This window comes from Balaenoptera acutorostrata, chromosome 19 (assembly GCF_949987535.1).
Source record: "Balaenoptera acutorostrata chromosome 19, mBalAcu1.1, whole genome shotgun sequence".
In the NCBI taxonomy this organism is placed as follows: domain Eukaryota; kingdom Metazoa; phylum Chordata; class Mammalia; order Artiodactyla; family Balaenopteridae; genus Balaenoptera; species Balaenoptera acutorostrata.
The window spans coordinates 63793385-63817905 of record NC_080082.1 but is presented as its reverse complement, the minus strand read 5'-3'; the positions used below and the strand labels follow the sequence as shown (position 1 = coordinate 63817905).

Sequence of the window (24521 nt, the reverse complement as noted above, 5' to 3'; positions counted from 1 at the left end):
TCTTATTTCTGGCCAACAACACCCCGCCCCAGGTACTTTTCGCAGCTGAACCCCTCCCACTAGATCAGGCATCCCATCCAGCCCCAGTCCCCCTGAGCCCCCTGCCTTGCCAGCCAGGTGAACCATTCTTCCCATGGGGTACAGGGATGGGAGTGGGGACTGCAGTCTTTGAAGGTGGCCAAGACTACCTACCCAACACTTCCCTGGGCCCAAGGTTGTCACTCACGTCCCACAAGCCCTGTGTGCACGTCAGAGTGTCTCTGCATTTACCCCCATCCCAGCCAAAAGGATTGGCAAGGTCTGCACCCCCATCCCAAGGAAGTAGTCGAAGGAGAGGAGAAACCCTGGTAGGAACTGGGGAGCCTGGCCCTCCCCTCTTCCCCACTCTCCCTCACCCATCCCTACCAGCCACACTCCAGGTAGTGGGGGACGTGTGCCAGGCTTCTGGGGCAGTCCAGCTCCAAGGTGGCTCATCCAGGACCAGAGTCTGGGCCCTGCGCACTTTGATTACAGAGCATGGAGGGAGCTCAGGTCCCACTCACCGTGCCCCCTCAAGTGCTCCTGGACCCCAGACACCTGAGCCCTTCGGCCAGCCTCCCTTCCCTCTGGAAGTGGGGGGGTGTCCTGCTGTGTGGACATTCGATTCTGGTTTTGGCCACTCAGTCCAACACCTTGGTGACAGCACAGCCTGCGCTCACTGGAGAAGAGAGGATTGGGGTTGGGGACACCTCTCCCTGGAGCAGCCCTCACCCAACCCCCCAGAGGAGGTGTCTGGGGGCAAAGATAGGACTCCCAAGGCCAGAGACTAAAAATAAAATATCCTACAGACATAGAGAACAAACGTATGGATACCAAGGCAGAAAGTGGGGTGTGGTGGTGGGACGAACTGGGAGATTGGGGCTGACATACACAAACTACTATGTATAAAATAGATAACTAATGAGAACCTACTGTAGAGCACAGGGAACTCTACTCAGTGCTCTGTGGTGACCTAAATGGGAAGGAAATCCAGAAAAGAGGGGATATATGTATACGTATGGCTGATACACTTTGCTGTACAGCAGCAACTGACACAGCAGTGTAAAGCAACTATACTCCAATAAAAAAATAAATAAAAAATAAAATAAAATATCCTTTTTCACATAAGTGGAGTAAAAAGAGCAGAGATACACTTTAAGTGGGGGGGGGTAGGGGGCAGGCAAGAGAAGTCCCCAAGTCACAGCTGTCAGCTGTCCCAGGAAGAAGGAACCAAGGGGCCAGCCTGTGCCTCCCACAGACTGAGGATGCTCCTTTCCAGCACCTCTGGGGGCTCTCATGGGGTGCCCCAGCCTGCCCTGCCCTGCCAGGCCTCTCCACGTGGAAGGGGCATCATCCCCAGTTCACTGCGGTTGGCGGGGCAGTAAGGCTCTCTGAAGGTTCTTGGCCAGGCACAGAGCTGGCAGTGATTCCTGCAACCAGGAAGGGACTTAACTGGGAGTGTCTCCAGCCCCAGGGTCCAGCTCCATCCAAGGCCTATCTAGCGGGTCTCACATGCGTGTCAGAAGCCCATAGAGGCCGCCCAGGGCATGGGGGCCAGAGGAGACCCCTCACCCAGCCTGGGGGGAAACTAGGGCAGACTCCCTGGAGGAGGACAGTTCACAGGGTCCCACCTGTGTGGGGAAAACAGACCCCTCTGTTTGTTTTTTGTTTTTTTGGCTGCGTGGCAGGCGGGATCTTAATTCCCCAACCAGGAATGGAACCCAGGCCCTCAGCAGTGAAAGCGCGGAGTCCTAACCACTGGACCACCAGGGAATTTCCTAGATTTCTTTATATATGTAATATATATAATCTCTCTAGATAGACAGATAGATAAATAGATAGATAGATAGAGATAGAGCCTATTGGTTCTGTTTCTCTGGAGAACCCTGACTAATACAAGATTTTCCTGGGTGGGCCTGATCAGGCGAGATCTTTAAAATTGGGTCTAGAGGTCAGAGCAGTGGAATATCAGTGATTCTCCTGCTGGCCTTGAAGACACCAGCCTCCAAGGGTTCTACAGATGCAAGGAAACGAATTCTGCCATGTGAGCTTGGAAGAGGATCCCCGACCTCAGCCTGCACCTTGATTGCAGCCTTGTGAAACCCTGAGCTAAGGACCCAGCTCAACTGTGGTGCCTGGACTCCTGACCCACGGGGACTGTGAGAAAATTAATGCATGTTGTTTTACACCACTGTGTTTGTGGTAATTTGTTATGCAGCACAGATAACTAATACACTTCTTGTGTTGGTTTGCTCGGGCTGCGATAACAAAGTGCCACAGGCTGGGTGGCTTAAACAACAGAAAGTTATTTTCTCACTATTCTGGAGGCTGGAAGTCCAAGATCAAGGTGTCAGCAGGGTTGGTTTCTCCTGAGGCCTCTCTCCTTGGCTTGCAGACGGCCACCTTCTCCCTGTGTCCTCACATGGTCTCCCCTCTGCACCTGTCTGTGTCCAAATTTCCTCTTCTTGTAGGGACACTAGTCATATAGGAGTAGGGCCCACTCTACTGACATAATTTTAATTTAATTACCTCTTTAAAGATCTTATCTGTGAATACAGTCACATTCTGAGGTATGGTGGTTAGGACTTCAACACGAGTTTGGGAAGACATGATTCAGCCCATTGCTCTTCTCAGAAGAAAAGATGTAAAACAAATACAACAGTGTTGGCCCCTCTGAGTTATGGGCTGGGGACACCAGGAACCTGCCACCTGTACATTTTTACAATAAATTTTAAGGGGAACAAAGTCCCTCTTGGACTGGGTGAAGAGAGGCAGCATAGGAGCAGGGTGAAGGCAAGGAGGGACAAGCCTTGTTTGGGCTCCCAGCCTGGCCCTGTCACCTCAGTTTCCCCCTCCCCACACTGGAGAGGGATGTAGGGGCAGGGTCAGCGAGGCCTGCAAAGGAGGTTTGGGGCAAGGCCCTGAGCTCCGGGAACTACCTCTGTCCCAAACCCTCCATGGCTCCCCATCACTCTTGCCCTCATAACCCAACTCCTGCCTAGCCTACAAAGCCCCATGGGTCTGGCCCCCATCCACTTCTCTGACTTCACCTCCTCCCATCACTCTACCTCTCTCACTCCCTTCAAGCTTGCTCCTGCCTCAGGGCCTTTGCACCTGCTGTGCCCTCTGCCTGGGAAGCTCCTGGCTGCTACCTCTTCCATTAAGGTTGCAAGACAATTATAACCTTCTCAGAGAGGGCCTCTCCAACTGAAGCAGCACCCCTGCCCCGTCTGGCCTCCAACTTACTGCCCAGTCTCAGCATCCTCACAGCACATCCGGAACCATAATTTCTTGTTTACAGACATCTCCCTCCCAGACTCCTACAGGGACAGACGGTACTTGTCTCGCTCACCACTGCACCCGCAGCTTCTGCACACAGTAGGTGCTCCATAAATGCTTTTTTTAAAAAAAATTTATTCATTTGGCTGCGCTGGGCCTTAGTTGCGGCACGCAGGATCTTCCTTGAGCGAGAGGGATCTTTCGTTGCGGCATGTAGGATCTCTTTTTTTTTTTTTAGTTGCGGCATGCGGCATCTTTTAGTTGTGGCACGCGGGCTCTCAGTTGCAGCATGCGGGATCTAGTTCCTTGATCAGGGATCTAACCCTGACCCCCTGCATGGGGAGTGCAAAGTTTTAACCGCTGGACCACCAGGGAAGTCCCCATAAATGTTTGTTGAATGATTACATGTGCCCCACCCACCCCCAATTCCAAGGGCTAGGATAGGAGAAAGGAGCCTGTGAATACCTTCTCATACCTGCAAGTGCAGGTCCTCAACAAACATCAGATGAAGCCAGCCCCCAGCTGTGAGCGACTCTTATCAAGATCGAAAACAGGGGGAGAAGGGCCACACCTTGAGGACGCTCCAGCGGGGAGACCCAGCGCCAGCCTGGGACGTTGGCGCCCCCTGGTGGAACATCCCCAGGCCAGCCCCTGCCGGCCGGCCGGCCGGTGGCCCCCGGTGTATTCCAGGTTGGTCTGGCGGTGGGACAGAGCTGGCCAGCAGATGTTGCCCTTGGCTCCTGATGGCTTGGATGTGAGCCCACTCCTGGAGCTGGGTTAGCAAAGGTCATGCCCCAGCCATGCAGGGGTGGCCCCTTGCCTGTCCTGGGGCCTGAGCTCTGACCTTCAATCCTCCAGAGACCTGGGGGTCTACTCCCCTCCTAGCCCCTTTCCAAGGGACCCTGGGCCCTCCCCCTGGGCCTGAGAGCAACAGGACGGGAAACCTTCCATGCCAACCCACAACACCACACGTGTGTCCAGGACACACACACACACACACACACACACACACACACACACACACACAGTCTGCCCAGACCAAGACAGAGAGGCAGTCAAAGTCTGAGAGACACTCGAGAGGTGGTGAAAGGGACAGACACGGTGAGAGAAGCCAGAAGCACACGAGTGGTGGGCGGCGTCCTCAGAGACACAGTGGAGAGGAGAGGGCTGCAGACAACCCAGCGAGGGGCAGGAGAGCCAGGGGGCAGAGCAGGAGAGAGCAAGGGGGATGGAGAGACAACACCAGAGCTGGTGAGAGTCCCAGACAGACGGGGAGTCACGGGGGCCGGGGGCGGAGCACTGGGGGCCCGTCATGTCCCCGCACCTGTGTCCACGCTGCCCTGTCCTCGGCTGTGGTGAGGCACACGGGTAGCACTTGGCGTCTGGCCCACCCGCCGCTACTGGCCTCACTGACTGCAGCTCACAGTACACTCCCAAGGGACTGGGCCTCTGGCAACCTCTGCCAGGTGGCCCCCACCCTGAGCCCTGCACCTGGTTGGGCCTCTGCCACTGCCACTGCCCACCGGGATGCCACCGCTGTGCCGACGCTGCCTGTGGCATTGCTGGATGGTGAGCGGGCCTGGGAAGCAAAGGCCTGGTCTCGGGCCTATGCTATCTCAAGTTCAGACCCCAGCCTTGCCACTTACTCGCTGTGCGAGCTTGGAGCATTTCCCCTCTGTGCTACCTTCTTATCCCAGTTTTACCAGTGAGGTAATGGAAGCTGGAATCAGGACACAGGATCTCCCAAGTGGTGGCACTGAGTTTTGTTTTGTTTTGTTTTTTAATTATTCCCTAACATTACACTATATCACATTTGGTAGCTCTCATTTCAAAAGGACTCCTTGGGACTTCCCTGGTGCAAGTGGCTAAGTCTCTGCGATCCCAATGAAGGGGGCCCGGGTTCGATCCCTGATCAAGGACCTAGATCCCGCATGCCGCAACTAAGACCTGGTGCAGCCAAATAAATAAACAAATATTATATATATATATATAAACAAAAGGACTCCTATGTTGGGAATTCCCTGGTGGTCCAGTGGTTAGGACTCCGTGCTTTCACTGCTGAGGGTGCAGGTTCAATCCCTGGTCAGGGAACTAAGATCCCACAAGCTGCCTGGCCGGGGGGTGGGAGGAAGGACTCCTATGTATATTCTCTTCTTGAGCCAGAGTCTTTTATAATTTGCTGCTGATAATTTTATCAAGGTATCATTTGGGGGACAAAAAGGATATTTATAGGGCCTTCCCTGGTGGCGCAGTGGTTAAGAATCCACCTGCCAATGCAGGGGACACGGGTTCGAGCCCTGGTCCGGGAAGATCCCACATGCCGCAGAGCAACTAAGCCCATGTGCCACAACTACTGATCCTGCGCTCTAGAGCCCGCGAGCCACAACTACTGAAGCCCGTGCACCTACAGCCCGAGCTCCACAACAGGAGAAGCCACCACAGTGAGAAGCCCACGCACCGCGACGAAGAGTAGCTCCCGCAACTAGAGGAAGCCCGCACACAGCAACGAAGACCCAATGCAGCCATAAATAAATAAATTAATTTTTTTAAAAAGGATATTTATAATAGATCTTAGAAATAATATACTTTAGTATTTAACAACTATGAGAGCTTTTAGAAAGTTCTTAGTTTCCCTCCTAAGGGTTTTTTTCCCCATGTGGGTTAAATTCCCCAGCTCAGCTGCCTGTGACTCTGGGTGACTGTGTGCCCGGACCTCAGTTTCTCCTTCGGGAAACAGGGACACTAATGCCGTCCTGTGAGTGCCCAGGGGCAGGGGGCCTCACCGAGGTGCAGCGTGTCGGCACTGGGGAGCCCCGGGGGAAGCCCTCGCTGTTCTGTGTCTCTCTCCCTGCCTGCGTGCTGGGGGCGCCGGGGGCAGCCCCAGGCTCAGCCTCAGTGGCTGCAACCACTGGCCCAGTTAACGTGGCCTTGAGGGGAGCCCGGGAGGAGCCATCACTGGGGCCAAGCCTCTCCCTCTGTGCCCCGCCTCAAAGACGCCGACGTCCTAACCTGCAGAACCTCCAACTGTGTGACTTACAGCGAAAGGGACTTTGTAGGTGTGGTGGAGTTCAGGATCTTGAGAGGGGGAGATGATCCTGGATTTCGCAGTGAGTCCTTATAAGAGGGAGACAGGAGGGTCGGGGTCAGAAGGAGATGGGGCAACAGAGGCAGAGGGCAGAGCGATGCACTTTGAAGACGGAGGAAGGGGCCACAAGGCAAGGAATTTGGGAGAGACCTCTAGAAGCCAGAAAAGGCATGGGAACAGATTCCCTCTAGAGCTTCCAGAAGCAACACCTTGACTTTAGCCCGTGGGACCCATCTTGGACTTCTGACCCCCAGAACTGCGAGAGAATCCCTGTGCATGGTTTTTGGGGTTTTTTAAAATAAATTTATTTATTTATTTATTTTTGGCCGCGCTGGGTCTTTCTTGCCGTGCACAGGCTTTCTCTAGTTGCGGCGAGCAGGGGCTACACTTCGTTGCAGTGCGCGGGCTTCTCATTGTGGTGGCTTCTCGTTGCAGAGCACGGGCTCTAGGTGTGTGGGCTTCAGTAGTTGTGGCTCGTGGGCTCAGTAGTTGTGGCTTGCGGGCTCTAGAGCGCAGGCTCAGTAGTTGTGGTGCATGGGCTTAGTTGCTCAGCAGCATGTGGGATCTTCCTGGACCAGGGCTCGAACCCGTTTCCCCTGCACTGGCAGGTGGATTCTTAACCACTGTGCCACCAGGGAAGCCCCTGTGCATGGTTTTAAGCCACTAGGTTTGCGATAATGTGTTAGGGCATCCGCAGGACACTCATATACCTCCCGACACAAACCCCCAATGCAGTCTTCTCAGAGCAAACACTGAGACGCCCCCTCCCGCACCGGCCGAGACCAGGTTCCCCCACTCTGGCCAACACCCTCCCAGAGGCAAGAGGACCCCACTACCAGCCCCAGGAGCCAGCCCCTCCTCCCTGCCACGGCCCAGCCCCCTGGAAACACCAGGGCCCCCCAGTCCCCCAGTGAAATGCCTTGGGGGGAACCATGCCCATGTTTTCTCTTCCCCTCCTGCCACAGCCTGGCTGTCACCCATGTCACCCACCTGAGCAGCGAGGCCCACACCACAGGTGTCCCCCCTCCCCTCTCCCCTCCTCACTCAGAAGCTCGGGTATGAAATGAAACGCAGGATTGGGGGTCAACCCTCCCCCCGAAGCCAGCCCCTCCTGCAGGCTGGAAGACCTTGGGCACCGGCAAGCTGCTCTCTGAGGCTGTTTCCCCGCGGCGCCGGGCCTGGGGCAGAGGGAGGCAAGGAGGCATGGGCAAGTGGGTGTGGAGGTGGGTGGGTGGATGTGGGATGTCTGCCCACAGCGGGGGGCTCCCGGCATGCCCCCGGGGGGCCACCTCCCCTCCTTCCCAGCCCGCACCCAAGTCTCCCACCGCCCCTCCGCTAGCCTGCAATCATGGCTCCTCCACGCTAATCGCTGCTAATCGCTGCGCTTGACTCGGCTCCTGGCCTCGCTTCCCTAATGAGGGCTTTGTCCCCTTAATTGGCCATCTCCAGGAGCTTTTCTCTGGCCCCCCACCTACACTGCACTGTCCCAGATCGCAGGTCCAACTATGTGCTCATTGGGCCTTTGGGGGGCACACAGAAAGACCCCTCCTCTCCCTGCCCCCTTGCCTTCCTATATCAGACCCCCACCTACAGGTGCCTCAAACCTCAGGGATGAGGCGAGGGCACAGGACGAAGGCCCTGTTCTAATTGCCCAGGCCCTGCCTCTGCCAGCCCGGGGAGGGCCCTTCCCTGCACAGCCCACCCCCCCTCCCAAAGCCCATCTCTCTTCCTGTCCCCCCACCCCCAGCCCTGAACCCCCAGCCCTGGCTGCTCCTTGCCCCTCACAGATTTGGGGGGCTGCTTTATGATCAGCATTGTGGGGAGCTACTCCACATCACCCTGGCCATGCACCCCGGGGCTCCGGCAGCCCCTGGAATCTCCGAGCCCGGCCCCCGGGAGCTGTGTGCCTTCGTGCCTGGGGCAGCCGCCTATGTGCTGCGCACCCTGCACCCCTGGCGGCCCCGGCCCCCCAAAAGGAGGCCCAACCGCAGGAGGTTCCTGCACAACCAGATCTGCAGGTGAGGGGGGCGGGGTGGGAGGGGAGCCCTTGGTGTTGGGGAGACCAGGCCCAGACCGAACAGAGAGAAGTGGACCCCGGAGCTGGATGCAATCAACACCAGTATGCATTTACTGTGCGCCAGGCCCCAGCGACCCATCAGTACAAAGCAGACAAAATTCTCTGTCTTCACGGAGCTCGTGTTCCAGTGGGCAGGCAGCTGATAAGGGACGGCCAAAATAAAAAGACGAATGATACGGTATGATGCGACAAAGCGGAGGAGACTTGAAGACACGGTGATGAGTGAAAGCAGCCAGACGCAAGAGGCAACCTATTGTATCATTCCATTTCTGTGAAACATCCAGAACGGGCAAATGCACAGAGCCAGAAAGCAGATTAGTGAGTGCCAGGGGCCGGTGGGGGGTGACGGGAAGAGACTGCTAATAGCTACCGGGTTTCCTTCCAGGGTGATGAAAAGTTCTGGAACTAATTAGAGGTGGTGGTTGCACGACATCATGAATGTCCTGAATGCCAGTGAATTGCACACTTTAAAATGGTTCATTTTAAGTGATATGAATTTTACCTCGATTTTTACAAACAATATAGTGTGTTAGAAGGTGATAAGTGCTGCGGAGGGCATGCTGGGGGAGGGTTGGTATTTTAGGTAAGGTGTCAGGTAAGGCCTCACTGAGGAGGTGACATCTGAGCAGAGACCTGAGAGAGGTGAGGGAAGGAGCCCTGTGGATGTCTGACAGAGATCATCCCAGGAAGGGGACAGCATGTGCAAAGACCCTGAGGCAGGAACATCCCTGGTGTGTGCGAGGGCAAGTAAGAAGGCTGGGGTGGCTGGAACAGAGTGAAAGGGGAAGGGAATTAGGTTCAAAAGAAACAGGGGCCTGATCGTGGAGACCTCATGGGCCTCTGGAGGGACTTGGGCTCTGGGCTGGGATGTGGTACAATCTGAAAGGATCCCTCTGACTGTTGAGCGGAGATCAGATTGTGTAGGAGGCTACTGCAGTGATCCAGGCGAGGGATGATGGTGGCTCAGATGATGGGTGGGGGACTGGGGTGTGGAGATGGGGTCCGACTCTGGGGCTTTTTGAAGGTAGCGCCTTTCTAACCCACACACCACACTTGGCCCCTCTCCCATGGCTCCCCATCGCCCTCAGGACAAAGGCTCTGCCCTATTAGCCCCTGTTCCCCTTGCCAGCCTCAGCTCCCCATCTAGCACTTCACCATTCAGCCTCTGGGCCTTTGCATATGCTCTTCCCTTTGTGGTACAATGCCTTTCCCTGTCTCCAGGAATGTGGATGGAGACTTCTGTTCTTTCAGGTCTCTGCTCAGCCTGTCCCCCCTCTCACACCCACCCAGCACCATCCCACCTTGCCCTGTGCTCTCCCCTCACCCTCTGACAGTAACCATTTTTTGAGGTTGCTGTGTGCCAGGTACAGTGTACTAAGGCCTTGCCATACACTACGTCACTTAATGCTCCCAACAAACTCACACTGTAGGTTCTGTCTTTCCCCTATATTACAGACAAGGAAGCTCAGAGAGGTCCAATGACTTGTCCAAGGCTACACAGCTAGACAGTTGATACAACCCTAGGCAGTCTGAATCCAGAGCCCAAGCTCTGGACCACTTTATAGTCCTGCCTGGATATAGCATCTCAGGGACTTGACGATGATGGTGATGATGGTGATGATGGTGAGGATGATGGTGATGGTGATGGTGACAGTGATGGCGATGATGATAGTAAGGATGATGATGGTAATGATGACAGTGATGGTGATGGTGATGAGGATGATGGTGATGGTGATCATGATGATGGTGATGGTGATGATGGTAGTAAGGATGATTAACGGTGATGATGATAGTAATGGTGATGGTGATGATAATGAGGATGATGGTGATAGTGGTGATGGTGATGGTGAGGATGAAGAGGATGATGGTGATAGTGGTGATGGTGATGAGGATGATGGTGATGATGATGATGGTGATGGTGAGGATGATGATGGTGATGATGATGGTGATGGTGATGATGATAGTAATGGTGATGGTGATGGTCATGATGATGATAAGGATGATGGTGATAGTGGTGATGGTGATGATGATGGTGAGGATGATGATGGTGATGATAGTGATGGTGATGGTGAGGATGATGGTGAGGATGATGGTGAGGATGATGATAGTAATAGTGATGGTGATGATGATAAGGATGATGGTGAGGATGATGATGGTGATAGTGATGGTGATGGTGATGGTGATGGTGGTGATGATGGTGATGGTAATGATGATAGTAATGGTGATGGTGATGATGATGATAAGGATGATGGTGATAGTGGTGTTGGTGATGATGATGGTGAGGATGATGGTGAGGATGATGGTGATGATAGTGATGGTGATGGTGATGGTGATGATGATGGTGATGGCAATGATGGTGATGGTGGTGATAATGGTGATGATGATGGTGATGGTGATGGTGAGGATGATGGTGATGGCGATGATGGTCGCTAAAATTTATCTGATACTTAATATGTGCCGAGCACTGTTCTAAGTACTTCAGTTTTAACTCACAGTACTCACTTACAGTGAGTATGAACTCATTACTCCCTGACAGTAACCCCAGGAGGTAGGTGCTCTTATAATCCTCCTTTTTCAGATGAAGAAACTGAGGCACAGAGAGGTAAAGTGACTTGCCAAAGGACCTGCTTTTCTGTAAGTAGGTGGCTCCTCCCAGCCAGCCCAGGACCTTGCCTCGGGAGGTCGTGGAACCAAATTTGAGTAGATGGGAGCCCGGTCCAGCCTAGCCACTGCGCCCACACTGCAAGCCGCCTTCCACCAGGATGCCCAGCTGTGGCCGCACCCAGAATGCTCACTCCACACACACACATACACCACTGAAGAGGAAAACACTCACGTCCCCAAACAGGGTCCAGCCCTGTGTTCCAGAGCTGGCCTCCTAACTCCTCTTCAGCCTCCTCATCAACTGCTCAAGGACCCCTCCCTATCTTCAGCCCTCGCCCCAATCTGGACCCTGTGATAATGCCAGCCTCTGGCCTCCCAGGCTCCCTGTCTGTCCTCCCTGCTCCCCAGGGCCAGCTTCTCTGCTAGAGCATCCCAAACCTCCCCACCCCCATGCCCGGTTCTGCCACATGCTCCCCAGAGACACAGGCTGCCCACCAGTGGCCTTGAGGGCAGCCCGGGTAGCTCTGAAGCACATTCCCCTCAGCACTCAAGCTCAGCCTAGGAAGATCCAGGTCAGAGACAAGCTCTCCTCAGCATCTTCCCACCCACGCCCTCCTCCTCCCTCCAGGTCCGCTCAGGCCCTGCTCGCTCAGGAACCCCCTCCCACCCACGCTATGAAATTTTAACTTTTTGTGAACATTTGTCAAACCCACAGAAAAGTCAAGACAGTTGTCTGAGGCAGCAGTTCTAAAAAGGTGGTCCCCAGACCAGCAGTACCAGCACCTCAGCATCGCTTGGGAACGTGTTAGCAATGCAAATTCTCGGACCCCCCCACAGAAACTCAGGGGCCCAGGAACTAGCACTCCCACAAGCCCTCCAGGTGTCCTTCCTGTTGTGCACTGACGTTTAAGAGCCACTGACCTATTGATCCCTCATGTAACATCACTTAGATTTTACTGTCCATAACATCTTAGCCTATTTCCTTCATCTATATGTTTTTAAATAGTTTAAAAGTAAATCACAAATGTCACGACTCTTCAGCCCTAAACACCATTTATCCTTACTTTGTTCAGGTCAGGGACCATACATGGCATGTAGTTGTCATGAATCTTAAATCAGTCCCCCGTCCCCACCCTCGCACCCTCTCTGTCATTTAACCTGACCTCCCATTACTGAAAACTTTCCCTGGGGCACTCAGAGCATAACTATTCTCCTTGGCATCAAAGACAGTGTCACAGTGGCAGTTCTCACTAAATATGGTAAAATATATATAATATTGGGTTTCCCTGGTGACGCAGTGGTTAAGAATCCGCCTGCCAAGGCGGGGGACACGGGTTCGAGCCCTGGTCTGGGAAGATCCCACATGCCGCGGAGCAAGTAAGCCCGTGTGCCACAACTACTGAGCCTGTGCTCTAGAGCCCGCGAGCCACAACTACTGAGCCCATGCGCCACAACTACTGAAGCCCGCGTGCCTATATCTCATGCTCTGCAACAAGAGAAGCCACCACAATGAGAAGCATGTGCACCGCAAGGAAGAGTAGCCCTCGCTCACCGCAACTGGAGAAAGCCCGCGTGCAGCAACGAAGACCCAATGCAGCCGAAAATAAATAAATTAAATTAATTAATTAATTAAATATATATATATAACATAAAATTCATCATTTTGAACATTTTAAAGTGTACAATTCAGAGGCATTTTGTATATTCATAATGTTTTGCAACCATCACCTCCACCTAGTTCTGGAACATTTTCATCAACCCCAAAGGAGAATCGGTACCCATTAGTATTCCCTCCCCATCCTCCCCTCCCCGCCAGCACCTGGTAACCACGAATCTGCTCTATGTTTCCAGGGATTTGCCTATTCTGGACATTTCACATAAACAGAGTCATACAATATCAGATACATTTTTAAATAAACCTTTTCCTGGAAGTTTAACATAGTACAAAAAAATGCACACATCATCCGTGTGGAGCTTAATGAGTTTTCCCAAAGGGGCCCCACTAACGTAACCAAGACTCAGATCCAGGAACAGGGCATTCCTTGTCCCAGAGACCCTGGTAGTACCTCCTTCCCGTGAGTCACACATCCTGATTTCTCTCACTGTCGATTGAGTTAGCCTGTTTTTGAACTTTATTGAAATGGCGTCACGTATCCACTTACTCTAAGTCTCACCGCTTTTGTTCAACATTATGTTTTTGCATTAACCTGCTAGAACTTCCATAATCAAACACTACAGACTGGTGCAACAGAAAGGTATTGATACTTTCTCATGATTCTGGAGGCTGAAGTCCGAGATCAAGGTGTCGGCAGGGAGAGGCCTCTCTCCTTGGCTTCACACATGGTCATCCCTCTGTGTGTCCTAATCTCCTCTCGCTGGATTAGGGACCACACTGATGGTGTCATTTTAATGTAATCACCTCTCTAAAGACCCTGTCTCCAAATACAGTCACATTCTGAGGTCCTGGGGGTTAAAACTTCAACATATGAATTTTAGGGGGACACAGTTCAGCCCCTAACAGTTTGTGAGATCCGTCTGCATTGTTACTGAGGGGTTAGGAATACTGGGGGGAGACCTGTGCAATGGCTATTACCATCATCCAGGTGGGGGAAGCTGGGGACTCCAACCAGGGGTTAGTGGAGATACTGAGAGGGTTGGTGGAGATGCAGATTCATAACTATTTAGGCAGTAGAATGCACAGGGCATCATGTTATAGTCACATTGCCAGCCTACAGTGCGCCTTTGTGTGAAAACTTTTTTAAAGGCACCCCTTCCTTAAGACATTTTTTACTTCTACATGTTGGAATATAGTCATATTAAATCTAAATGTCAAAAATGTGCGTAGTGGGCTTCCCTGGTGGCGCAGTGGTTGAGAATCTGCCTGCCGGTGCAGGGGACACGGGTTCGAGCCCTGGTCTGGGAAGATCCCACATGCCATGGAGCAGCTGGGCCCGTGAGCCACAATTACTGAGCCTGCGCGTCTGGAGCCTGTGCTCCGCAACAAGAGAGGCCGCGATAGTGAGAGGCCCGCGCACCGCGATGAAGAGTGGCCCCCGCTTGCCACAACTAGAGAAAGCCCTTGCCCAGAAACGAAGACCCAACACAGCCATAAAAAAAAAAAATTAAAAAAAAAAAATGTGCGTAGTGTTGGACGAGATGTGCTGTCTTGTGCAGTGCACAAACCCCACAGCTGTTCAGAGCTTCCCTATGAATGGGGTTAAAACGATTACATTGTCAGACTCATGAAAGTGGACCCGGGGCAGAGACACTAGCACAGAGAAGAAAAATGTGGAGGGAGAGAAGGGACAAATCACTCCTGGGATGGCAGATGGGAGGGGAATCCTTCGTGGTCACCCAGCTAATGCCTGGCTCTCTCTGCAGGCAGTTTGCCAAGATCAAAGCTGCCACCCAGCGCCTGGCCATATCCATCCTGTCCCAGGAGGCACCTCCCCAGAGACCGCCACCCCAAAGGCCACCTCCACCACCTCCAGCCCCCTTCCTGGGGGAGGCCTGTGCTGTGGTTCTCACTGAGGCACCCCATGCCGGCCCCAGCCTGAGTCTCGCTGCCCTGGACGCCTCCACCCACGACCTCTCTGAGGACACTGTGGTCCCCCCAGAGTGTCCCTCAGCGCCATCTGACCTGTCCCATTGTGTGCTGGGCCAGGCGGACCTGAGGCAGGACCCACACTTCTACGACCCCTTGCTCCCTACCCTGCATGCCCTGGGGGGGAGGGAAAGAGCTCTCAGCTCCTGAGGGGGGTTGGGTGGGCAGGTGAGAGGTGTCTTGTGCCTGCCATTCTCATAGGATCCCTGAAGGCTGGGGGACCCGCTCCCCATGACACCCAATCACAACCCAGCCCAGGCTCCCAGACAAACCAAACTGTCCCTCCCTCCGTGACAGCTCTTCAGCCACCGCCCCCCCAGGAGCCCCCTGTCCCATCCACTACCCTCCTGGCAGCCTCTGGGAATATGAACCAAGCCCAGACTCCCACCTCTGACCCCGGCCTCATGGGTCTTCTCCCAGGTCCAGTTCCCCCACCACAGCCCCTTCGGGGGGGAGGGGTTCACGCTCTCCCTCCCCCACCTCCTCCCTTCTTTCTTCCCAGCCCCACCTCCTTGGCAACTGTCCCTTCCGCTCCCTCTTACCCTGGTGCACCTCCGCCTAGTGTCTGGTGTCATCTTACTATTCCCAAAGATTTGCTGAGTGCCTACCATGTGCCAGGCCCAGGTTTGGGTGCTGAGGATTCAGCAGTGAATAAAACAGATGACATCTCTGCCCTCGCGGAGTTCACATGGGAGGGGAGTAAAGTCGGGGGTACTGAAAATAAATGAGTACATCCATACATTTTTTTAAACACGAGATAAATTTCCAATTTCAGATTGGCATTAGTGCTGTGAAGAAAATAGAACAGCGACCTGGTCAGGTGACTACTTGATGTAGGGTGGTCAGGGAGGGCCTTGAATGACAAGGAGGAGCTGGTACTGCGAAAGTCTGGGATTCCAGGCAGAGGAACCAGCTCGTGCAAAGGCCCTGAGGTGGGACGTTGCGGGAACAGTAAAGGAGGCCAGCATGGCTGGAGTGGAGTGAGACGAGGGAGAGTGGTAAGAGGTGAGGTCGAGAGGCTGACAAAGGCACACCATGAATTGGGAGTAGTTTGGATTTTATTCCAAGACTGATGGCAAGTTCACTCTCCTTCTCTTTCAACCCCATTTCCAAGCACAGTCTAAATATTACGAACACCACCGTAGGAGGCAGGTGCTGTGAGATGGGGAAACTGAGGCACAGAGAACGAACGTGCGGGGAGAGGGAGGGACTTCTTGGCTTCCTCGCGCCTTTAACCCTTTCCAGGAAAATGCTTGGGTCTCTTTGCTAAGTTTCTGTCTCTAAACAGAAGAGCAAGGGTTCGAACCCCAAGCCATCCCCTGCCCTGGGCACAGCCCCTCCCTCCCTCCCTCTCGGCCCCCGGGGTCTGAACTTTACAGCGGGGCAGGTAGCGACCCACCCACTCCTCCAGCTGGAGTCCGCGTTCTCGGTACCCACCGCGCCGCTCCGCCTTAGGCCCGCCACTCACGCCTGTCGCGACTCCCCATTGGTCAGACTGGCTGCTTTCCCGCCCCCTGACGGGCCAATCACGCTCTCAGGAAGCACAGTCTGGCCCACACGCAGCCCCCCCCCCCCAGGGAGAAGTAGCGGCGCTTGCGGATTGGCTGGGAGCGGGGGGTGGGGCTGAGCAGAGCTAGACGAGTGCCTATTGGGCGGCTCAGCCCGGGTGGACGGGACGCGGACGGAGCCGGGGGCGGGCCAAGTGTCCGGGCTTTGGGAAACATCTACCAGGCCTGCGAACCCCGCGGGTGGGCCTGAGCGGCGGAAGTCCGGCTGCGGGAGGTAAGTGGCTCCAGGCCTCACCTGCGGCGGACGGGCCGGGCCCCGTCCCGGCGCCTTCCTGATAAGGCCCCTCTGGCGCTGCGGGGGGACCGACCTCCCTGCCTTGCTGGTGGAGGACAGCCGGGGGAGGACTCCTGCCTGGGCCCTCCAGAATTGGCTAGCCAGGGGCTCGAATTCTCCACGGGCCGCTTCCGCCCTCTCTACCAAGTTTCCGCGTCACCCCTGCGTGGTGGGTGGGTTTGGCTCCCATTTCCTCAAGAAGGAAACTGAGGCTCAGACAGAGCTAAAACTTGCCTAAGGTCACACCGCCAGCCAGTCTCGGCTGCAGAACCGGGTTCCCCAGCCCACGTGGGGATCTAAACAGCCCCATTCGCTCCTCAGGTTGCCGCCCACCTCGGGCCGCTCCTCCTCCTCCGGCCTCGGGCTCCCTCCACCCAGAGCTGCGTTCTGAATTTTCATCACTTCCCCAGAGTACCGCCAACTCTGTCTCCAGCCGAGACCCCTCCCCACATTCACCGCCACCCACACACACATTTTCATCTTCTCCCCCACATCAGTTCCCCTCTCCAGGTCCCCAGTTAGTCCCTGGAACCTGCCACCCTCGGACCACTGGCAACCTGAGGATCTTCCTTCTTCCCTCTCTGACCACAGCCAGGCCCAGCTGCCCCCTCCCCGCTCTGTCCCCGCTGCCTGAACTGGAGCCCAGGCCTCACCCTTGGCCACCTGGACCCCAGCCCCCACTTTCGCCCTGGCCTCCACCTCCAGTCCAGCCCCACCGCAGCCAGCGAGGCCTCCCTATTTTATTGTATATTTTGAAAACTTTTTATGGAAGTATATCACGTATGTAGGAAAATAGAAATCACAGATATACAGCTCAAATAACTTCACAAAGAGAACGCTCTGGTGTGAACAGCATCCAAATCCAGAAGCCGAACGTCCCCCACACCCCAGAAACCCCCCTTGCACCCCCTCCTTCAACACTGCCGCCCAAGGATAACTGTTATCATAACTTTAATGCCACAGGTTGGTTTTGCTGGGTTCTTGCCTTATGTAAATCCTTTACTGTATTGTATTTATTCCTGACTAGACAACCTGTTACACATTGTCCAAAATTCAAAAGGAACAGACTAGTACACAGTGAAAATCAAATGTCCTTCACACTCCGCCCCTCAGAGGCCTGTCCCTGCAGAAAGAGCCTGTTCCTTATGTGCGTTCCAGAGAGAGCAGATACAGATAGGAACAGTACCTACACTTTGTTTTCTTCTTGCATTTTGGCACAAATGGGAGCATTGTTAGACACACTATTATGGTTTTTTTTTTTCTTCACTGTTAACATCTCTTGGACACTTTTCCACGTTGTTACTTAAAGATCTCCCTTGTGATTCTTCCTGCTGCAAAGAATTCCATAGTATGGATATACCATAACTTACGTAACCAGTACCCTAACCGTGGATGTTGGATTTATTTCTATTCTTTTGCTCTGGGAAGATGCCCATAATGAATAACCTTGTCCTGTAATGAATAACCTTGTCCTGTAATGAATAACCTTGTCCCGTAATGAATAACTTTGTGTCATTTCACCGGTATGTCTGCAGGATAAATACTTAGGATAGTTAGGAGTGAGTTCTCTGGGTCACAGGGTTTGTGCATCCGTAATTCTGAGAAATATGGGCACATGGTTCTCCCTAGGGGTTCTTGCAATCCCCACTCCTACAGCCCAAAGAGAAGCTCCTCCTCGCTCTAGACTCCTGTCACTGTCACAGGCTTCCGGACGGTCCAGCGCCCCCGCCCCCACCTGACCCTGTCCCTCCTGTCCCCTGGAGAGCTGACGCCGAGAATGGGAGTGAGGAGAGCACTCCAGGTGGAGGGAGCTGCCCGGGCAGAGGCCCTGAAGTGGGACTTGGCCACCGAGGCGGGCAGGTCCCGGTCCAGCGCCTTGTGGGAGGAGGGTACGTAGTCCTGAGGACAGAGAGAAGCCATGGGGCCTTGGGGAGAGCTGAGAGATAGGGTCAGCTCTGTGTTTTCAAAAAGGTGGTTTTCTTTCCCTCTCTCTTCACTTCCGCAGGGAGAGCTCTGCCAAGATGGATTAGGTTCCCTAGAGATCCTAGCACTGGCCACAGTTGTAATTATGCAATTAATTAATTCAGTGCGGTTTTGTTTTTGAGGGAGTTTCCATTCCATTTGTTTTTTGAGACAAAATTCACACAGCATAAAATTCACCATTTTAGCCATCCACTAGTTTTTAAACTTTAGATATGTCACACATAGAAAACATTTTCAATGGTAGATGTGTTCAGTTTAAAGAATAATCATAGACGCCTGCGGGGACTCACCAGCCAGCACTGAACCTTCCCCCCAGTGAGTGTCAGCCGGCTTGCCCTCCACTGGGTCCACTGGGTCCACAGGGTCTCCGTTTCCTAAATAAATTAACAAACAAGTGAGTAACATGCAGAGAGGGAGGGAGCTGCAGACAAAAGCCAGGACTCCCACTTGTGCAGCAACTCAGGCACCCAGGGACACAAGCCTCTGGCTGGGACATGTGAGGCTTGGGGTGTCCAGGGCCCAGATGCTCACCCTGACGGGGGCGGGGAGGGGCAGTCACCCCTCTAGTCCCCACAGCACCTTGGCCTTCATGGCCTCCCAGGGGCTTCAGTGTCCTCCCCTTTAAAAGGGCTGCTGGCCAGGTGGCTCTACCAGTCCCCTCCCCCTTAATTTTTATATTTCTCTCTTTTTTTTGGCCACACCTCGCAGCATGCGGGATCTTAGTTCCCCAACCAGGGACTGAACCCGTGCCCCCTGCAGTGGAAGCACAGATTCTTAACCACTGGACCGCCAGGGAAGTCCCTTTCTTTCTTTTTCTTAAAATTGTGGTACAATACACATAACCTAAGCTTTACCATCTCGACCATTTCGAAGTGTACAATTAAGAGGCATTTAGTATGCTCATGATACTGGGCAACCGTCACTACTGTCTAGTTCCAGAACATTGCCATCTCCCCACACGGAAACTCTGTAGCCCTTTCAGCCACTCCTCGCACCCCGCACCCCCCCCCCCCGCCCCCCCCCCCGCCGCCCTGAGGGGGAAGCGCCTCAACCTGCTCCGTCTCTATGGACGCAGCCGTTTTGGGTTTGGGGCATTCCACGTAAACGGACTCCTGCGTGTGGTCTTTTGTGACTGGCCTCTCTCGCTGAGCATCGCGGTGAGGGGCCTCCACGCTGGGGCCTGTGTCGTTGCTTCGTTCCTTTCTATGGCTGGATAATATTCCACTCCACAGGTACCCCAGCCTTTCTTTCTAAGACCTGGAGGGGGGCTCAGCTGGTGAGTTTTCCACACGGGTGAACTACATTTCAGAGGAGGCAGTCAGACTTGAGGGACCCCAGGCCAGGAAGGAGGGAGGTGGCGCAGCTGGGAGAATGCAGCTCTTTTTGCCTCGGGGCTCAAGTCCTGCTCCCTCTGCTACGGGGCAGCGGGCCCTCAGTCAGGACACGTCACTGCTTAGACCTCGGTTTCCCCCCGGGGGTGGGCGGAGGATCACAGTTGGAGCCTGGGGTGTAAGCGTGTGGACCCTGGACATGCAGAGGAGCCCTCTCCCTGCCTGACCCCACTCCCTCAGCCCCCCTGCCCACCCCAGGGCATGGCAGCTGCGAGGCTCGGCCTGGGACGCCCTCTCCCTGCCTGACCCCACTCCCTCAGCCCCCCTGCCCACCCCAGGGCATGGCAGCTGCGAGGCTCGGCCTGGGACGCCCTCTCCCTGCCTGACCCCACTCCCTCAGCCCCTCTGCCCACCCCAGGGCATGGCAGCTGCGAGGCTCGGCCTGGGACGCCCTCTCCCTGCCTGACCTCACTCCCTCAGCACCCCTGCCCACCCCAGGACATGGCAGCTGCGAGGCCCGGCCTGGGACGCGTCATCCCTGGATCATCCATCCTCTTCCTGTGCGACATGCAGGAGAAGTTCCGCCATGTCTTGTTCTTCCCCCAGATCGTCTCTGTGGCCGCCCGCATGCTCAAGGTACAGCCCCTCCCCCCTCAGACCCCCCAGTCCAGGGCCCCGGCCCCTCCCCCCTCAGACCCCCCAGTCCAGGGCCCCGGCCCCTCCCCCCTCAGACCCCCCCAGTCCAGGGCCCCGGCCCCTCCCCCCTCAGACCCCCCAGTCCAGGGCCCCGGCCCCTCCTCCCTCAGACCCCCCAGTCCAGGGCCCCGGCCCCTCCTCCCTCAGACCCCCCAGTCCAGGGCCCCGGCCCCTCCCCCCTCAGACCCCCCAGTCCAGGGCCCCGGCCCCTCCCCCCTCAGACCCCCCAGTCCAGGGCCCCGGCCCCTCCCCCCTCAGACCCCCCAGTCCAGGGCCCCGGCCCCTCCTCCCTCAGACCCCCCAGTCCAGGGCCCCGGCCCCTCCCCCCTCAGACCCCCCAGTCCAGGGCCCCGGCCCCTCCCCCCTCAGACCCCCCAGTCCAGGGCCCCGGCCCCTCCCCCCTCAGACCCCCCAGTCCAGGGCCCCGGCCCCTCCCCCCTCAGACCCCCCAGTCCAGGGCCCCGGCCCCACCCCCCTCAGACCCCCCAGTCCAGGGCCCCGGCCCCTCCCCCCTCAGACCCCCCCAGTCCAGGGCCCCGGCCCCTCCCCCCTCAGACCCCCCAGTCCAGGGCCCCGGCCCCTCCTCCCTCAGACCCCCCAGTCCAGGGCCCCGGCCCCTCCTCCCTCAGACCCCCCAGTCCAGGGCCCCGGCCCCTCCCCCCTCAGACCCCCCAGTCCAGGGCCCCGGCCCCTCCCCCCTCAGACCCCCCAGTCCAGGGCCCCGGCCCCACCTCCCTCAGACCCCCCAGTCCAGGGCCCCGGCCCCACCTCCCTCAGACCCCCCAGTCCAGGGCCCCGGCCCCTCCCCCCTCAGACCCCCCAGTCCAGGGCCCCGGCCCCACCTCCCTCAGACCCCCCAGTCCAGGGCCCCGGCCCCTCCTCCCTCAGACCCCCCAGTCCAGGGCCCCGGCCCCTCCCCCCTCAGACCCCCCAGTCCAGGGCCCCGGCCCCTCCCCCCTCAGACCCCCCAGTCCAGGGCCCCGGCCCCTCCTCCCTCAGACCTAGGAGTTGGGCCCCCAGCCCCTTCCTTGGGCTCAGACCTTTGCTCCTCACCCCAACCCAGGTGGCCCGGCTCCTGGATGTGCCCGTTGTGCTGACTGAGCAGTACCCACAGGGCCTGGGCCCCACAGTGCCCGAGCTGGGGGCTGAGGGTCTGCAGCCACGGGCCAAGACCTGCTTCAGCATGGTGCCCGTGGTGCAGCAGGAGCTGGACGCGCGGCCCCGGCTGCGCTCTGTGCTCCTCTGTGGCTTGGAGGCACAAGCCTGCATCTTGGTGAGACCCCAGCTGAACCTTGGGGACCTCCATTCACACCTGGGACCTCCCCAACCTAAAAAGGGTGTCTTTCCTGACCAGAACTCTCTATCCTCCCCTTCCTGACCCATGACTCCCCTCCTGACCTGGGACTTTCACCTTCACTAAGGACCCCTCTCTTTACCTGGGGCTCCCATCCTGCCTAGGATCCTGTTGTAATCTGGGGACCTCCTGCCCTGATCCGAGCCTCCCTCATCCCCATCCTGGTTCCCCAATCACTGTTCTTGTCCAGGGGTAGTCCTGACCTCTTTCTGCCCCTAGCACACAGCCCTGGACCTCCTGGACCAAGGGCTGCAGGTCCACGTGGTGGTGGACGCCTGCTCCTCCCGCAGGTGAGAGGGTCCCCTCAGGGGTGGGGTGCATGTGGGATGGGTTTGGGGCTCCCAGGAAGAACCAGGGGGCGGGATCCCTGCCGAGTTTGCCAGGTGTCTGGGTGTCCAGACCAAGGCGCTGACACCGCATACACACACCGCCCCCCCCCGCCCCCCGCAGCCAGGTGGACCGGCTGGTGGCGCTGTCCCGGATGCACCAGAGCGGCGCCTTCCTCTCCACCAGCGAAGGGCTCATTCTGCAGCTCGTGCGTGATGCCGCCCACCCCCAGTTCAAGGAGGTACTGACCCCCACGCCCCACACTCTGACCTCCCCCATCTCCCAGGCAAACGGCAAATATCTTTTCAGCACCCACCACATAGTCACAGAATACATCTGGGAACACAGAAGGCTGCCGCCTCCAGGGGCGCTAAGTTCTAGTGGGGGGAGACTGCGGGTCAACACCATAAATCAATGAAAGGAGAAGCTGTCTGGCCACGAGGACTGTAGAGAGAGATAAAGCAGGGGAGGGGGCCAGGTGTGCAGAGGAGGGGCTGCCTAAGGTGGTCCAGAGGCCTCCCGGAAGAAGGTGATTTTAGAGTGAGGTAGAGATGGGAGGGAGCCAGGCAGACGGGAGAGAACAGTCCAGCAGGGGCCCTGCAGACGGGAGCCCCTTGACCCTTTCCCGCCACCCCCTCCTCCAGTCTGTGGCACTCAGGTCCAGCCTCCACACCCACCACCCGAGTGGCCTTCCTAGTACCCAGGTCTGACCAGGTAGTCCCCACTGCTTCACACCCTTGGCCCTTAGGATAACGGGACATGCCCGAACTTGAGATTCCCAGCCCTCTGAGATCTGCCCCTTCCCCTCCTCTTAGTTCAGTTCTGTTGAGCATTTATTGAGCACCTACTATGTGCCAGCCAGTGTGGCAGGTCCAGGGGCAATAGCAAAAGACAGTCTGTATTCAATTTCGCATTGTGGCCTGGAGCTGGGGAGGGAACATGTGGAATGTGTGAGAAATAAGATGGGGGCTGGCAGCTGGGAGGCCCCTCCTGGGGGGTGGCCTTAAAGTGGAGACCTGAAAGTGCAGGAGCAGCCAGTCATCCAAAAAGTGGTCCTGGCAGAGGGGACAGCTAGGGCAAAAGCCTGGACGTGGGACTGAACTTGACTTGTTCAGGGAACGGTAGCAGGGCATGGTGAGTGCAGGGTGAGTGTGGGAGGAGGGGAGGCAGGGAGGAGCCAGAGCCGAGACTTCCCAGAGATTTTGGTGGGGGTGGGGAGGGGCAGCCATGGGGGTTTGCACAGGGGGGCTGGACACTGTCAGATCTGTGTGTGGTGCCAGGTGGCTAATGGATATGTGGTAGGAAGGGGGGAAACCAGGGTGGAGGCAGCGGTGGGGATACAGGCTTTGCTTATTTTCATTTTTCAATCTCTGCAGGTTAGCATGACAGGGATTGCTGATGGGTGCAAGGTGTGAAGAGGCAGCACAGAGAGGGGATCCGGCTTGAGCGCAGTTGCTCAAGCTCTCTACTGATGGGGGTGGAGGTGGCGGCAATGAGGTTGAGAGGTCAAGTGACCACCAACATCTAAGAGGCAGCTGGATAAGTGAGTCCAGAGTTGAGGGGCAAGGCGAAGACTGGATTTGAGAGTTGAGGGATAGGAGAGGTGAGAGTACTTAAGAAGAAGCATGTGCAGACAAGAAGCCCCAGGACAGAGTCGGTCACCCTTAGTGGTCCAAGTCAGCAAGGTGGACCAAGATGGCAGATGACCAGGTGCTAACCCTGGTGGCTATGGTGAAAGGCCCCAAGAAAAGTTTTGAGAAGAGGCAGCGGTTGGTTTGGCCAGTTGCTACTAAGGGGGCAAGGGAGATGAAAATGGAGAAGTATCCCTTGGATCTGTCATGGGGATGAGAACCCTTGACGCTTCCTGACTCCCTACCCCTACCCTACAGATCCAGAAGATCATCAAGGAGCCTGCCCCAGACAGCGGGCTGCTGGGCCTCTTCCATGGCCAGAACCCCCTCTTCCGCTGAACTCCCTACCCTGCCTTGAGGGGAGACCACCTTCTTGTCCCTGGGACCTTGGCAGAAGCGCTTTCCCCCCCATTCTTGGATCCCAAGAGTGGTGCAGTCCACCGGGGGTACCGCCCCCTCAGGAGGGGATGTGGGTGCCGCTTTTCCATTGGGCGGCAGCTCCCGGAAATGCAAATGAAACTCCTGGAAGCTGGGCGGGGGTTGGCTGAGCCGAGCTGGAGGTGGGGCTCGGCCCCCGGGCCACTTCAAGGGGTGGCGAGGGAAGGGGGAGGGAGTGTCACAGGCTGTGTGGGACCCGGTCTCAGAGAATAAACATTGATGTGACTGTGGACTGAACCATTCTTGGGTTTG

The 24521-nt window shown here is 56.2% G+C and overlaps 3 protein-coding genes across 8 annotated transcripts in view; 2 read left to right on the top strand and 1 right to left on the bottom strand.

Moving 5' to 3' along the window:
• The window catches only part of ZNF628 (zinc finger protein 628), a 28288-nt gene extending 9483 nt beyond the window's left edge, over nt 1-18805 (bottom strand). Inside the window, exon 1 of the mRNA XM_057533474.1 lies at nt 18783-18805. The gene's annotated coding sequence lies outside the window, so the exon portion shown is untranslated. The remainder of the gene's footprint in view (nt 1-18782) is intronic.
• On the top strand, nt 8228-14817 carry C19H19orf85 (chromosome 19 C19orf85 homolog). Its single transcript, XM_057533747.1, has 2 exons — nt 8228-8400; nt 14445-14817. The coding sequence occupies exons 1-2, from the start codon at nt 8228-8230 to the stop codon at nt 14815-14817; spliced, it is 546 nt and encodes a 181-aa protein (XP_057389730.1).
• On the top strand, nt 16324-24499 carry ISOC2 (isochorismatase domain containing 2). 6 transcript variants are annotated; one of them, XM_057533647.1, is made up of 8 exons: nt 16342-16449; nt 19201-19286; nt 19726-19768; nt 20322-20459; nt 21583-21792; nt 22093-22163; nt 22324-22441; nt 24090-24499. In XM_057533647.1, exons 4-8 carry the CDS (start codon nt 20325-20327, stop codon nt 24168-24170), a joined length of 615 nt encoding a protein of 204 aa, XP_057389630.1. In that variant the 5' UTR covers nt 16342-16449; nt 19201-19286; nt 19726-19768; nt 20322-20324; the 3' UTR covers nt 24171-24499. The 6 variants fall into 6 exon arrangements, with proteins under 6 accessions (XP_007181411.2, XP_007181410.2, XP_007181412.2 ...); XM_057533648.1 differs by lacking the exon at nt 16342-16449 and adding an exon at nt 18284-18398; XM_007181348.3 differs by lacking the exon at nt 19201-19286 and having other exon boundaries at nt 16332-16449; nt 19725-19768.
• The last annotated feature ends 22 nt before the right edge of the window (nt 24500-24521 follow it).

Excerpts from the sequence above, each read along its gene's own strand:
- C19H19orf85 (XM_057533747.1), top strand. The coding sequence starts at position 8,228 with ATGCACCCCGGGGCTCCGGCAGCCCCTGGAATCTCCGAGCCCGGCCCC. Across the intron at positions 8,401-14,444 it reads CTGCACAACCAGATCTGCAG|GCAGTTTGCCAAGATCAAAG; the intron begins GTGAGGGGGGCG and ends CTCTCTCTGCAG.
- ISOC2 (XM_007181349.3), top strand. The coding sequence starts at position 20,325 with ATGGCAGCTGCGAGGCCCGGCCTGGGACGCGTCATCCCTGGATCATCC. Across the intron at positions 20,460-21,582 it reads TGGCCGCCCGCATGCTCAAG|GTGGCCCGGCTCCTGGATGT; the intron begins GTACAGCCCCTC and ends ACCCCAACCCAG. Across the intron at positions 22,164-22,323 it reads GACGCCTGCTCCTCCCGCAG|CCAGGTGGACCGGCTGGTGG; the intron begins GTGAGAGGGTCC and ends CGCCCCCCGCAG.